This window comes from Sturnira hondurensis, unplaced genomic scaffold (genome assembly GCF_014824575.4).
Source record: "Sturnira hondurensis isolate 20B ecotype Veracruz unplaced genomic scaffold, ASM1482457v3 Scaffold0017254, whole genome shotgun sequence".
NCBI lineage: Eukaryota > Metazoa > Chordata > Mammalia > Chiroptera > Phyllostomidae > Sturnira > Sturnira hondurensis.
The window spans coordinates 155,109-169,357 of record NW_028089885.1 but is presented as its reverse complement, the minus strand read 5'-3'; the positions used below and the strand labels follow the sequence as shown (position 1 = coordinate 169,357).

The window sequence follows — 14,249 nt, the reverse complement described above, 5'->3', positions numbered from 1 at the left end:
TTTCCTTGGTCACTATGCAGGTGGCTTCCCTTCAGGGCTAGCTGGGGATAGGACAAAGGTGAGGCTCCTCTCTTTAGTGCACGGGAAGTGGGGGCCAGCCCCTTGCTCTGTGTGCCGTACCTCACACACTTAGCCATTGGTGGTGAAGTCTGACTCTGCTCTTCCTTGGGGTGAAGCATAAAACACCAAGCTCTGCTGTAACTTCCATTGTTCAAAGGGCCTGAGAGAACCACCCCAAAATCCAGCTCCAGCAGGGTCAATTCTTGGCTATTCCCAGGGCTGAGCCAGAGGTTGAGACTTAAGATTTACCCCAAGTGTCCCTCCTGGCTGTCCCTTTGCCCCTGCAATGGGGGACAGAGGAGCCTGTCTGCCAAAGCCCTAGGTTCTTACCACAGAAACAGTGATAGTTCAGCAGTTGTTTATTCTGGCCATTATGGCCCAACTGGTCCAAAAAGAACAGGTGTGTGTGTAATGTATGTGTCCACAGGGTGCAGGAACTACGGCCCATAGGGACGGGAATGCCCTAGGCAGGACACCTGGGTCTCAGGCCCTGTTGGTTATTGCCCCATGGGGTTTTGGGGTGAGGCAAGGACTTAAGCCACTTGGTGTCTGCCCGGGACACAGACTGAGCCCTGTTGTGCAAGGGCTGGTTTCCACTGCTCCAGGGCCTAGGAAGGAGGGGAGGACCCGGCTTCTTGCTGGGTATCAGCAGGGGACCCTGGTGAGTACTGGGTGGGAGGGTCCTGGGGCTCCAGGGTCTGTGTGTCATTGGGTTGCTCCACCCTCTCAAACAAGATGAGCATTTCGCAATGCGGGGTCTGCGGGAACAGGTCCACGGCCACAGCCTTGACTGGCCGGAAGGGGGTGCCCTTCACTCGGTTAGATGGGGCTCTGCAGAGGCTATGGTGGGAAGGGAACAGTCAAGGTCAGCCACATGGCTGGGTCTCCTGTAGGGGGTATGAGGCTGGGTGCTGGCCCCATTTCACCCCAGACCCCCACCTCACACTCACTCGACAAAGTTGCCCATGGCCGCCCGGGGGTTGCAGGATACATACAGGAGACGCCTGAGATTCTCAGCTCTGCGGATGGCCAGGATCACTTTGGAATCTGAAGAGGCAGATTGCTCAAGAGAGGGTCCCCACCTCAAGGGAAGAATGGAGGGCCAGTGGGTCTGGACATCAGGCCTGAGGCTGCATAGCCCAGAGTGCCACCTGGATGTCACTGCCCTCCTCTTCCCTGTATTACCCTTAAGTAGAGGCTACTCACGCAGGCCAGCACGGGGTGGGTCCAGGATGGCAAGGAGCTGCTGGGAGGCCAGTTTGCTCACCAGGGCAGGCACCAGGTCCTCAGCCCTCCCACAGTGGAATTCGACATTGCTTAACTCTGCAGATGGCACAGCAACCCTGCTGGGACCCGGATGCCTGGCCCCACAGGGCCCACCCAGTGCCTGGTGTCCTGAAGGCCCTGACCAGAGGTGCCTGGGAAAATACTTTTAAGGTGGTGCGCTCGCCCTCCCCCTAGGGTAGTCCCAGGCACACTGGGTGCGTATTAGGGGACGTGTTGTGTCTTCTGCACAGTCCCCACTCCACTTCTTGCCCTAGAAGCATGTAGTGGGTTCCAGGGGCTGTGCTGAGGTGCATAGCAGGGGTGACTGTCCCATGTGGGGCCCCGGCTCACCATTGCTTTGGGCGTTCACCCGGGCATCCTCCACAGCCTCCTGGCACAGCTCGATCCCCACAACTCTCTTCACCTTCTGAATCAAGGAAAGGGCACAGGCTGATGGTGCCCTGCATTACCCCAGGAGCTTCTTGAGTAGGAGAGTAGCAGGAGGCGTTACTGGGGTATATAAGAGGGTATAGGGACAGGCTGGGGGTTATTGGGGGGTGTGGTCACAAAGTGGTGCTAACCCAAGGGTGGGGGCAGGGAGAGGGCATCTTCAGCTGGGGCAGCAGGGCTTACCTGGGCCAGGGCCAGGCCGATGGTGCCAGTGCCACAGCACACATCCAGCACAGTGCTCTCCGAGTCCAGGTGGGCCCAGTCCTGGATGACTGTGTAGAGTACCTCAGCAGCTGGGCTGTTCACCTGGAGGGTGGGCCAGCACCACTGCCCAAGTTAGCTTTCCCTCCTGTAGCCCCAGCCAAGTGCCTTCACCCCCTGGGGCCCTCCCCTGCCCCGAGGCCTGTGGCCTAGTGCCTAGCTCACTTACTCTGTTTCGAGGTCTCCTGATCCCATCCCTCTCCACCTCTTAACTGCCTAAGGACCCCAGGGCTAGTCCTGCCACTGCCTCACTACCAGTAGGATGCCGGGCAACCTCACCCAGGGCCCTAGTTTTAAAAGCCACTCGATGCTGACCCCCTTCCTTCCAACTTACGGTCTTCTAAGTGCCACGTGTGGGATCACACCTCACCTCCCACCCAGCAGCATCAGGCATGAAGACCTCACCAGAGCTTACACCAGAGCCCTGGTGTTACCTCATCTCTCACTCCCCACATGTGGTTTTCCAGCAGGGCTGTCACAAGGGTCCAGTGAGTGCAAATGACTTCCTGCCCCACTGCCCTTGTGGCTCCCTCACCTGAGTGCTCTCCCCGAGACCTCTGCATGTGAACAGTTTGTTGCCACCCTTGCCCATACCCCAGTTATGTCCCGGTATCACATCAGGCCTCCCTCTCTGTGTCTTTGTGACCCCCCCCCCCCCAGGACTCCGGCCTACCTGGAAGAAGGCGTGAGGGGAGATCTGGAAGGTCAACCCCAGCAGGTCTTCCTGGATGTACCGGTCCCCAGCTACATGCTCCAAGGGCAGGCCCTCTTGGCTGGGAGTCTTTCTGTGGGTGGTGGGGCCAGTCATTATCACCAGCGTTCAAAAGGACCCACACCATCCTCCCACCCTGGCTCCTTACCGCTGTCCCTCCTGCACGAAGTAGAGGCAGGTCACCCCACTGGCTTTGCCTGCCCCCCCTGTGAAGTACTGTGCCAATGAGGCCTTCAGCCCTGCCAGTTCCTCGGGGCTCAGTTTCTGGAGAAGACAGTAGAAAAGGCTGTAAAGCTGTGTTGCACGTAGCCCGCTACAGCCAGGGCACCCTCCTAAACTGAGACCTGAGGATGGAAGTAGGCAATGGCCATGGCTTGGCCACGGCGGCTGGTGCGCACAGTCAGCTGCTTCCAGTGGCCTGAGTACGTCTCTGGGTCATATGCCGAGTATGGAGTAGACCTGTGGGAGCCATGAACAGCCCTGAGTCCCAGACATCTGACCAGAACTGGCTGACCAGCCTCCCTATTTTCTCCTTCAGCCATATCCACTGGGCCACAATTATAGGACCCTCCCCTCCCCCATCAGTGGCTGGATCCAGGCTCTCTGCCACCAGACCCTCTCAGAACACCTGAAGCCCTCTCACCCCAGCCCCAAATCCTCACCGGATAAACTCCTGGAAGGCCTTCACGACCTGCTTGGTGGCCTCAGGGATGTGCACGGTGTCAAAGGGGGCGGCAACAGCACATGTCCCGCCCTTGTACTTTCCCAGCCGGCAGCCGACAGTGTTGTCCTCCCCGTCCACCCCGACTCCCACCAGAAACTCACACTTGTTACGATACTCGGTCTGCAGGGTGGGCGGAAGGAGGCAGAGAGACACAGCTGACCTTACCCTGGAGCCCACCACTTGTGCGTGGAGGGAACCACAGTGAATGAGTGGGTGGGTGATGGCCATGTGTAAGAGGCCCCAGACCCTCCATAGGACATGGCAGTCTTGGGACCAACATGAGTAGTTGATGCAAAAAGCAGGAAGAGGGATGGGTGATGACAGCTTCTTTAAGGGCATGGGGTGAAGGTCTGTGGGCCTGACCTGCTGGGGTGACGGCATGATCCCCTCCAGTGGGCAGCAGGCTTTGCTGTGCTTGTGCCTCTGTGAGAGCAGCCAGGGCAGCAGGGCACGGTTGGTTTTCCCAATTTCCCTATGGAGTGAGGTGGGGCTGGGGTTAGACTCAGCCCACTGCTGCCGACCCATCTCCAGCTACTGTTCAGATACCCAGGTGCCTGGGCCTCTCCCCTCAGGTCTCACTGCCCCCGCTCATAACACAGGGGTCCTACTGGCTGGCTCCCCTACAGCCTGTGCAGACACCAAGGGTGTCTGTATAGAGTGCAGGGAGGACTGAGCAAGCATGGAGCAGAACAGAGTTCAGTGTCAAGGGGGTAACTGTGTCCACACTCACTTGGCAAGCTTCTGCAGCACCTGTTCACACTCAAGCCGCTTCCGATCAAGCTGCTCCGCATAGGGCACAGTCCAAAGAGGGGTCACTACGTCAGCCACACATGTGGATGGCGCCTCACTCTCATCCTCACGCTGTCTCTTCCTGGCCATGGGATCGGCCTTGGGTTTGGCCAGACGCACGCTGAGAGGGCGGCCCTTCCAGAGGGCACCGTGCAGCACACGCAAGGCCTTGTCCCGCTCAGTGGCACTGCGGAATGTCACAAAGGCGCAAGGAGGTTGGCCAAAGAGTTTGGTTTTATGGGGCTGCAAGCCAAAGCGTCCCAGAAAGCGCCGGACATCACTGAAGCTGGCATGTCGTGGCACGTTCTGCAGCTCCAACTTGAAGATCTCTGAAGTGAACAAGTCGTCCCTGATGTAGTTGTAGAGCCCAGGCTGAGGCCCTGACTCAGCAGGTGCCCCAGTCCCCCGTTCTTCCTTCTCCTCGTGAGAGGCTGGGGCTACAGAGATGCCCAGGACACTGCTGCTGTCCTGGCCGCAGCCCTCCATTGTCTCCAGGCCCTGGGGTAAAAACAGGAAGGGGCTTGGATTATAGCTGGACTTTGGGTCCTCACCGCCCCACATCCAGATCTCCAGTAGTGCTGGGTCCACACCCAGCCCCACCCCTTTCCATCATTCTCAGCTTCCTCTACTATCTCAGCCCTCATCCCCAAGAGTTTCCCACCACGCCCCCACCTTCATCCTCTCCCATTAAGTCAGCTATCTCTGCCCCGCGTCTCTCGCCAGGATATCCCTTCAATGTACCTCATTGTCGAGCTTGTCATTCATTGTCTCGTCCGTCCGCTGCATGGACTAAGAGCCCCACGAGGGCAGCCTTACCCTGGGCCTGGCGCACGGGAGACTCTCAAAGTGATGGTTTAGCGCCCCGAGGCCGCTCCCACCCAGCTTCAAACCAGGAGCGGGGCTGGAACCCTCGGTGCTCAGGTCCCGGTCTCAGGCATGGGGTGCACGGTGCACAGCCCGCCAGCCAGGGTCCCGCGCGAGCCACTGGCCCGACCGGTCGCTTTCCCGACACTCAGCGCGCGCAGGCCAGGTGAGGCGTCGGTACCATTTTTGACTTCCGATACGTCATCACTGAGCGCCGGCCCCAACGCCGGCGTCTGGCTGCCGCTTTAGCGAGCACGAGGACCGCGCGGGGCTGTGAGGCGGAAGTGCACGCGAGGGCCGCCGGGAAAGCACGCTCTCCTGACTGCCAGGAGGGCCAGGCATGCGCCGCGGGCATTTTGGCGGGAAGCAAGGGGCGGGCTGGACAATGAGAATGTCCGTTGCCTGAGCCAATAAAGCTGCACTGGTTTTGAATCGCGGCGCGTTTCCCGCCGCTGGGGTCAGGGGTCAGGGTTCGGGTCGCGGGGCGGAGGGAAGAGCGAGCGAGCGGGCGGGTGGGAGGCGCCGGCGCCAGACATAGAGTGAAGGAGCTAGGAGTAGCCGCCGAGAGGCCCCGAAGCCAGCGAGGACCAAGCCAGCCGAGCCGCCACCGCCGCGCCGCCATGGCGGCCACCAAGGTGCGGCTGGGCCCGGGGGGGTACTAGGCGGGGGCTGGGGGCCCGGGGCGGCTATCGGCGGCCACGTGGGCGGTCCGCGCAGTCGCCGCCAACCCCCGCTGGCCTGCGGTCTCGGCGCTTGCGGGTCTCCGGGGCGCGTCGCCGTGGCCCGTTTCCATGGTCCAGGGTCGTGTTGTGTAGAGTGCGGCCTGGGGGGCTAGAGACCTTCGGGGCTGAGACGCACGGGACCTAGGGGCTCGGGCCCGGGGACTGCGGGGCGCCCGCGCGACCTTGGGGTGGCCCCAGTGTCCAAGCTCCTTGGTCTCGTGTTCACTTCACTGCACGCCTAGGACGCAGGGCTAGCGGCTGGTTTCCTCCGACTCGGCCCACTTTGGGGCTTTCCAACAAGACCTTGCATCCCTCCCTTCTGTCGTCTGCGCAGCACTTCATTCATTCTGTCCTAGTCTCGAACCGCCACAGGCCTCTGCGGCGGAAGCTCTTGCGTTCCAGCAGGGTCCAGGACGCGCCGACCCAGGGTGGGGGCGGCTTTGTTGGCAGCGGGTGTCTGCTCTGCTGAGCTGGCCGCGGCGGAGCCTCAGTACTGTCCCACGAAGGAAAGCAGCGAAGGGCTTATCTTTTCTTTTTCTTCTTGAGTCTGGTAATGAAGTGTCCAGATTTCTTACAGCTTTATAGATTACCAAGCCACGTGTTCTATTTGAGTTGAACCTAAAATGATAATCTTTGTGCTCTCTGTGTAAACTGGAACAGAATTTAATGGCTCTTATTTGGGTTTAAGGTTCCTTTGGGTTTAATTTCTTAACCAAGATAAAGTTGCTGACAGAACTGTGGTTTCCTTTTAAAAATTGACAGTCGCAACTTTTTCTTCTAGCAAGCAAGTGCACACATTTTTCTCAACCAGTAAAAACTCAAAAGAGTTGAGTTTTTGGTTTAAGAATAACATTGTTCTCTTCAGCCCATTGTGTCTTGTGTAGTCTACACTTGGCAGTATTGTTACCCATCTTTTATAGATGAGGATACTGAGGCTTAAGGAAATGGGGCAGTTTACCAGGCCCCCCTGGGTTAGTAGGTGGCTGAGTTTTAGGAGTCAGATGTGATTCATGCATCTGGCCTGGGTGCTGAAGTCCATTGTGTCTTACTTTGCTGGACAGACATGCAGACTTTCCTAGTGTGGAAGGCTGTGACCTTAATTTCTTGCTTTGGGGTGAGGCCGTTAGGGATGGCCAGTTAGGGCTGCCCACTGTGGGACCTGGTGAGCCTGGCTTGCAGGCCAGGTGCACTGCCTTCCGTCAACTCTGCACACCCCTTCCCTGCCACAGGACATCCATGAGGACCACGACACCTCCACTGAGAACGCAGATGAGTCCAACCACGACCCCCAGTTTGAGCCCATAGTTTCTCTTCCTGAGCAAGAAATTAAAACGCTGGAAGAAGATGAAGAGGAGCTTTTCAAAATGTAAGAAGGAAGAGATCTGTTTGGTTTAGGATGGAAATTGTGGTTTTTATGGGTGCTAGTGTCTTGGCCTGGCCTTTAATTGGACTGAGGCTGGGGAAAAGGCCTGGAACTGTGTGGTGACTAATCCCATGTGGAAATCAAGGCTACTGGTAGGATGCACTCATCAGGTGACTCCTCACTGGGTGCCCCACAGCCCCGTGGCCAGTGCCGTGGAGGACACAGGCACTCCTGCTGTCCTGCCACCGCTCCTCCCTCTGCGGTGGTGTACCACTGCCCAAGCCCCGCCTACTCGCAGAGCCTCTTTCCTTCTGTTGAGGTGGGAGTCTGCTGTTACTGTTATCTTTCATCTTTTACTACTGTTTTGTATTTTTGCTATAGATTTTGGCAGCCTGAAGCTTGCGAATCCCTGATTCATTGTTTCTAATGCACAAAATCGTGCCTGGAGTTTTGGAGAAAAGTGGGTGGTGGTATAGTTACTAAGATTACTTTTTTTTTAATTGAGTCAATTTTTAAAAAGATTTTATTTATCTTCAAAGGAGAAAGGAAGGAGAGAGGGAGAGAAATATCAATGTATGGTTGCTTCTCATGCGTCCCCTGCTGGGAACTGGCCTGCAACCCAGGCATGTGCCCTGACTGGGAATGGAACCGAGATTTTTTGGTTCACAGGCCTGCGCTCAATCCACTGACCTACACCAGCCAGGGCTGAGATGACTTTTTAAAAATTACTCTAATTTGGCCCCTTCAGTGAGAAGCTGAAGGGCCAGTGTCTTGTTTTGTTTTGTTTTTTAATTGTTTTGTTCTGTGGTGGGGGTAGCATTTTTTTGAAGCGGTGCCTGTGGCCTATAGGCCCGGAATTGCAGGAAATGGTGCAAATCAGCGGGAATAGGTTGTAGTGTTGCCCCTGTCCAAGCTTGTTTAAATCCTCCCCCCATTCAGACCTATCCTAGATACCCGGTTATGGTTTAAGTGCTTTACTCCTGATGGGGGCAGGGGAGCAGAAGCAGTCACCAACAGTGGGCACCCTGCCTGTAAGGCAGGGAGCCAGGGAGACCACCTTCTCAAAACTCCCAAGGGCCTGGGAAAGAATTGCATGTTCCCCTTTGGTTTCAGAAGGTGGTGGGCATCTCCCTGAAGACACTCATTCTCCCGGGCTCTGCCTGGCCCAGGAATGCTGCTGTAGCCCGGGGCTGGCTCCTCCCAAGAGTGAGGACTGTTGGTGGCACTGCTGCTGTCACCTCCTTGTCCCCTTAGGGGGTGGGGGTGCTCCTGGTGTGCTGGTCACAGGCCCTTCCTGAGGGAAGAGAGGCCAGCAGGTCTGGCCTTTGTATCCGGGCCCTCAGGGCTCTAGGTCAAAAGTCCCAGAGGTGTCCTTGTGAGAGCACGCAGCCCCGGGGCCCCAGGAAGCCCCTGCACAGTGTCCAGAGGCACGCCCAGCAAGCTCAGGGGAGCTGCTTTGCTGAGGAGTCAGGTCTTTCTGTTAGAAAATGTTCTTTTTGTCAAGCTAAAACCTGGAATTTGCTTTTTCAGTTTTTTGGTGACATTTTGGCATGTAATTTTTAGAATAATACAAAGATATAGTCATTTGTGTAGTGCCCAGAAAATAAGTTTTTCCTAAGCAAGTGTTTGACTTCTCTGTTAACCTTTTCTGTGTGTCTAAGCTCTTAATGGCTTTTCTTGAAGGCGGGCAAAGCTGTTCCGATTTGCTTCAGAGAACGATCTCCCAGAGTGGAAGGAACGAGGTACCGGCGACGTCAAGCTCCTAAAGCATAAGGAAAAAGGGACCATTCGCCTCCTCATGAGGAGGGACAAGACCTTGAAGATATGCGCCAACCACTATAGTAGGTGACCTCTCCGGTGTGTTTTTTCATTCTGAGTCCCCACACTCTGCATTGGGACAGCTTCAGACCTCTGAGCAGCCCGCTCTCGGGGCTGCGCTGGGAACCCAGGAGCGTACTGATACATGGAGTGCTCGCTCACGGTGTGTTTTTTTAATTTAAACTAGGAAATGAGTTTTCCCAACGTGCCTCAGAACTCAGAGCAGACCTGCAGAGAAGCTAACCGCGCACAGGGGTGTGGAATCTGGGCAGGCAGGACCGAGGGGGCTGGATGCAGAGCCCCAATGTGGGCTTGGGACCGGGCTCCGCCTGAGGGCGTGTGAGTGCATCTGTGTGTGCTCGTGTGCATCTGTGTGGGGGGCACCTGGGCGGCAGCCTTCCCACCCTTCGGTGTGTTCTGTCCCCTCATAGTGTCCCCCGAGGGGGATTTGGGATTGGAATGGGTGGGAGAAGGTGGCTGCCTCTTACTCAGGTGCCTGTGAAGCTTTCCAGGGGTGGGTGGGGCTGCCAGAGGCCTTTGGGCATGTGGGATTCTGTAGTCCTGGGCTCAGTGGGGTGTGGGGTTTTAGGGTTAGCCATGCAGGGCTTGGGCTGTGACGAGGTGACAGTGAGCTCATCAGTCTTTTGGCTGCTGACCTGTCATGCAGCGCTCTGAGATATGTGTCTTCGGAAGCCAGTGTGTCTTCGGCTTGGTTCCCAGTCTCAGGCCACGCTGCATTTCTGGCGTCGTGTGTCTGCCAGCAGGGCCCTTTGTCTGTCTGGGCCCATGGGGTGAGCGCTGGCAGGAGCCGGAGCAGGACGGCCCTCAAGGGTGTTGCAGAAGGATAGGTGGGCTTGGAGAGGCCCTGTGGGCGGGAGGGTCCTCTCTCTATTACAGTTGTTTCTGCCCTGGTCCTTGTTCACCAGCCCAGTTTGAATTGCTTTCTCAGGGGTCTTCCTGACACCTGTGGTTTTTTTAGAGCCTTGCCAGGTTGCTGGGTCACTTCCATGTGAGTTGCAAGTGGGTTCTGGGCCTGGTGCACACCATAGGCCCTTGATGGACCGGGTGTTCTGTGGTGGGAGAAGGCTGTGCACAGCTGGTGCGGCACAGGCTTGCGGGGTGTCCGAGTCGGGGCTGGGCAGCCGTGGTGATGTGCTGCCCAGGGTCAGAGATCTCCATGCCCGAGTCCTCTGCCACTCGGCGTACTGCCGGGCATGGTGCTGGGGTGCTTCTGTTCTTTGGGGAGCTGGTCTCCCTTGTTCCCCTTGGGTTTGCATAGAGCCTGAGGAGATGGGGTAGGTTTGCTTATTCCAGGCCATCATGGCTGTGTCTTCCATGGCATGTGACCATGCCAAAGTATCCTGATTTCCACTCTGGTAGCTGTGCCTCCCTGCTGGTCTCCCTGGACAGTGTGAGGCTGTGTTGGTTTGACTGTGCATCTTTCTGGGTGATCACCCCACTTCCCAGCTTCTGGCTGTCTGCTGGCTCCCACCTCCCACTGGGCCAGGTCCCCAGTGGTATGGCTGAGTGTGGCCACAGCCATGCAGTAGACATCCTTCACAGGAAGGACTGAGTCTGCTTGGCATCGTGCCCTCGTCTGACCTGGGTCTGGGGATTTGGAGCAGGGGGCTGGGTGTGATTGGCTGCATTGGCTTTGGAGCCTTTGTCTGAACTGGGATTAGAGATTGTCACTAAGGTGTCCCCATGGTCAAGGAGCAGGCCGCCCTGTTCCCAGATTTAGGGTGGCTCTGGTTTAAAGAAAATGTGTGCATTTTTAAAAGATGTTTGGGTAAATTCCATATTGTCCCAAATCATCCCTGTTTTGACCAAAGTGGGGTGTTGTGTTGGCGGCCAGGACCGCAGCTCTGGTGGGTGGCTGGGGTAGCGAGCTGGCTGTGTGGCAGTGGGCACTGTCCTCATGGGGCTTCTCCTGCAGTTACGCCAATGATGGAGCTGAAGCCAAACGCAGGCAGTGACCGTGCCTGGGTCTGGAACACCCACGCCGACTTTGCCGATGAGCGCCCCAAGCCGGAGCTGCTGGCCATCCGCTTCCTCAACGCTGAGAGTGAGCAGGAGGGTGGGCGGGCCTGACTGCGGTTGCCTGTTTTACAGTGTCACGGCATCGTCACTCTTTGGGGAGAGGTGACGGTATCTGGGAAACTGTTTCTGCCCTGCTGTCTGGTGGCCCCTCAAGGAAGGGATCTAAGTGCAGCCAAGCTGTGTGCCCTCAAGGCCACCCCCAGACTGAGTCCATGAGCAGTGCTTTCCACTCTTGAGCCTCAAAGGAGGCTGTGCCAGCTGGTTTTCCCTCACCATCACCTGGGTGCCAGCAGGGCTGTGCTAAGATCCACAGGCCCAGGCTCACCTCTCCCCTGCCTGGGTGTCTTTCCAGCCCGATTGTCAAAAGCTGTGCCCAGTGGGCCCTGGGGGACTTGGGTGGGTGCTGGGGTCCAGCAGCTTAGTAGCTCACCATCAGGTGCTGAGTGGACCTCACTTCTGCTTTAGGAACGGGGCCTGCCCAGCATCTACTTTCAACGTGAGTGGAGATCAGAGTACCTGCGGAGGAGGGCCCCGGCCTTTGGTTGCATGAAGCCACCACACTGTGGTGCTGTGCCCGAATTGTTACAGAGTCAGATGGAAGGAGATGGCCCAGCATGGCCACTAGCCTCCGCAGGGACCCAGGAAACAGTCACCGCACGGTCTAGGCAGAAGTGGGCCCAGGGTCGCGTTAGACGGCCTGGCTTTTCCTTAGGTCAGACTGGCCGCGAGACGGGCCCTCTGGGTCCTGGCTCTGTACACTCACTGGGTTTGTCCCCTTCACTGCTCCGGGCTCTGAGGGAGTCTCTCCTCTTTCCACAGATGCACAGAAATTCAAGACAAAGTTTGAAGAGTGCAGGAAAGAGATCGAAGAGAGAGAAAAGAAAGGTGATGGGGTGTTGGTGGGTGGGGGCCTGCTTGCAGACTCACTCTGCACCTGGCTGCAGTCCCAGGCAGGTGCTTTTTTCGTCTGCCACAGAAACATTCCAGAGTACTGGGACTGCCTTGACCTGTTGAGGGTGACGCAGCTGCTCTGGGACACGGTGCTTTCTGGGGAGGGAGCTGGCCATCCAAGCCCCAAGTGCACACTCGTTGGTCTGGCCTTGTGGTACTTGGGCAGGTGAAGTCACAGCGTCTGACTGGAGCCCTGCGGAGGCTGAATGGGCTTCGAGAGGTGCTCACGGTCACTTGCTTATTCAGGGCCTGACAATGGCCGCCATAGCGAGTGACCAGACCTGACTGAGCAGACTGACCGAGGTCCCAGGCACGAGTGTGTTTATTCAGGTGGCTCTGGAGGCACGCGGTAGAGCAGTCTGTCCTGTGGGGAGCGTGTCCGGGCTCATGTGTGGCAGGTGCCTCTGGCTATGGCGTGGGCTGGGGAGACCGGTGCTTCTGCTTCCTTACTGGGTTCCCCTGTGTTTCAGGAGGATCAGGCAGAAATGATAATGCCGAGAAAGTGACTGAAAAGCTAGAAGCGCTTTCAGTGAAGGAGGAGGGCAAGGAGTCTGAAGACGAGGAGACCAAGGAAAAAGCTGAGGAGAAGCAATAAGTCCTCTGCCCTTGTTTTCTGTTCCTTCCTTTTCCGTTTTTTTAAAGAAAACTTACCCTGGCCCTTTTCGGTTTGTTTTTATTCTGTTTTGTTTTTACAAGGGACTTTATATAAAGAACTGAATTCTAGTATTCAGGTGTTTTTTTCTAAGTTTTTGCCCTATCGAAGATGATTTCAGAAAATCCATTCCCCAGTCATGAAAATGTACTGTGCTAACTTTCTTTTCCATAGTGGAAACACTTATTTATAGTCATCAAAAATAGTGAATAAATGACACATTGGAAACCTTCACGGAGGGCAGGACCGTGTGTGCGCCGGCCTGTGCTGGCTCCAGGGTATGGGGCGGCGCTCAGGGTCTGCTGGTCATGCCTGTTCTTTCCTGGACTTGGGGCTGCTGTGGGGCAGCTGGGCTGGGGGAGACCAGTGCTGGGTGCACTGCCTCCTGAAGGCCTCATGTGCCTTTGCCCTGTGGTGAGGAGTGAGGAGGCCTTCCCCACCCCCACCTTTGGGGAAGTGAAAGGGAAGTGAAATTCCTTGTCTTTGGTACAGGGAGGCCAGGCAGACCTCCATCCAGGCTTTGGCCAAGGCTGTCTTTGCTCAGCCCTCACCCAGGGACAGGCCAGTCCCATGGCACACATATGCAGTTTGTGGTGGTGTGTTGGCAGGGCTTGGCCCCACCACCACCATCACGGGAGAAAACCACTCCATCTTTCTCCTGACATCTCTAGGTGGAATCACGGATACCTGTAATAGCTTTAAATAAAGGATGCTTTCAAGAATGCAAATGGGTTGGTGCCATTTGGGGGTTTGGCCTGTAGTAGATGGGCTGCCTCTGTAGACATCCTATGTAGGGGAGAAGTGCTGGCAGGCTTTCAAAAGCACGTGGTCTCACCTGTGATGGTGTGTTTCTGGGGAGGTAACCTCTGAGGAGCCGTGTGTAGCCTCCCCACCTTCCAGCAGGGGAGGAGCAGATGGACTGACCCAGAGTGGGTACTCATGCCTCCTGTTTGCCATGAACACCTCCCAGAGGCGCTTCACAGTGTGGTCACATCTGCGAGCGGGGCCCTGTGTGTCCTGTAACGTTTGTCTACTTTAAACTTGTGTCCGTGGTCAGCCTGGGGGATTCACCTTTAAAGGAAGCCACTCAGGTTTTAACACTGAAGATGTCACTGGCCAGTTTTGTGTGTCCCGGCAGCCCTAGGCCTCAGGGCACAGGTCAACATCGGTGGGATGGGTTTTCCCACCCCAGGAGGGACACCGAAACTTGGACATCTCACCCGGCTTGAACTGGAATTGTGCTGTGAAGGGCAGATGTCTCTTCCCTGTGAGGACTCTGTCGGGTGCATTATATGGAGGGTCCCAGGGGCTTGATCCTCTGGGGAAGGGCGGTCAGACACCCCTTTAGGCATAGAATGGATGTGTAACACTGCTTGGGACCCCAATAAAAGACAACACTTGATGTAAAACCCCAGGCTGACTTCCTCTTGAGGAAGATGTAACCGCAAGCTGGGAAGGCCCCTTGGAATTGCTGGAGACAGAGCTGCGCTGTAACCAGGCGCATTTAAACTTGGAGCTGTTAGCAGCACACAATGTGCCGCAACGGGAAGTGCAAGCAAGGACAGTAGGGTTGGGTT

General features: G+C 56.7%; 2 protein-coding genes and 1 non-coding gene across 5 annotated transcripts; 2 read left to right on the top strand and 1 right to left on the bottom strand.

Moving 5' to 3' along the window:
• Positions 1–191: 191 nt before the first annotated feature.
• On the bottom strand, positions 192–5,307 carry TRMT2A (tRNA methyltransferase 2A). Of its 3 annotated transcripts, none has more exons than XM_037067315.1 (12): positions 5,004–5,305; positions 4,204–4,760; positions 3,837–3,945; positions 3,412–3,593; positions 3,094–3,208; positions 2,898–3,013; positions 2,711–2,822; positions 1,960–2,082; positions 1,678–1,753; positions 1,267–1,383; positions 1,011–1,107; positions 192–900 (listed from the first exon to the last, which is right to left on the bottom strand). In XM_037067315.1, the coding sequence occupies exons 1-12, from the start codon at positions 5,046–5,048 to the stop codon at positions 669–671; spliced, it is 1,881 nt and encodes a 626-aa protein (XP_036923210.1). In that variant the 5' UTR covers positions 5,049–5,305; the 3' UTR covers positions 192–668. The 3 variants fall into 3 exon arrangements, with proteins under 3 accessions (XP_036923210.1, XP_036923211.1, XP_036923212.1); XM_037067316.1 differs by having other exon boundaries at positions 773–900; positions 1,011–1,079; positions 5,004–5,306; XM_037067317.1 differs by lacking the exon at positions 192–900 and having other exon boundaries at positions 1,014–1,142; positions 5,004–5,307.
• Positions 5,308–5,606: 299 nt separating this feature from the next.
• On the top strand, positions 5,607–12,906 carry RANBP1 (RAN binding protein 1). The gene is made up of 6 exons (XM_037067325.1): positions 5,607–5,761; positions 7,078–7,214; positions 8,895–9,052; positions 10,966–11,094; positions 11,889–11,954; positions 12,491–12,906. The coding sequence occupies exons 1-6, from the start codon at positions 5,747–5,749 to the stop codon at positions 12,613–12,615; spliced, it is 630 nt and encodes a 209-aa protein (XP_036923220.1). The 5' UTR covers positions 5,607–5,746; the 3' UTR covers positions 12,616–12,906.
• Positions 11,987–12,112, top strand: LOC119001914 (small nucleolar RNA SNORA77). The gene has a single exon (XR_005069648.1). It is a non-coding gene; the product is annotated as a small nucleolar RNA SNORA77 (small nucleolar RNA).
• Positions 12,907–14,249: the final 1,343 nt, after the last annotated feature.

Coding starts and splice junctions, on each gene's coding strand:
- TRMT2A (XM_037067315.1), bottom strand. CDS start 5,048: ATGCAGCGGACGGACGAGACAATGAATGACAAGCTCGACAATGAG. Junction 4,761..5,003: donor ATGACAAGCTCGACAATGAG/GTACATTGAAGG, acceptor TTTTTACCCCAG/GGCCTGGAGACAATGGAGGG. Junction 1,108..1,266: donor CCCACCCCGTGCTGGCCTGC/GTGAGTAGCCTC, acceptor CTGCCTCTTCAG/ATTCCAAAGTGATCCTGGCC.
- RANBP1 (XM_037067325.1), top strand. Junction 9,053..10,965: donor GATATGCGCCAACCACTATA/GTAGGTGACCTC, acceptor CTTCTCCTGCAG/TTACGCCAATGATGGAGCTG. Junction 11,955..12,490: donor CGAAGAGAGAGAAAAGAAAG/GTGATGGGGTGT, acceptor CCTGTGTTTCAG/GAGGATCAGGCAGAAATGAT.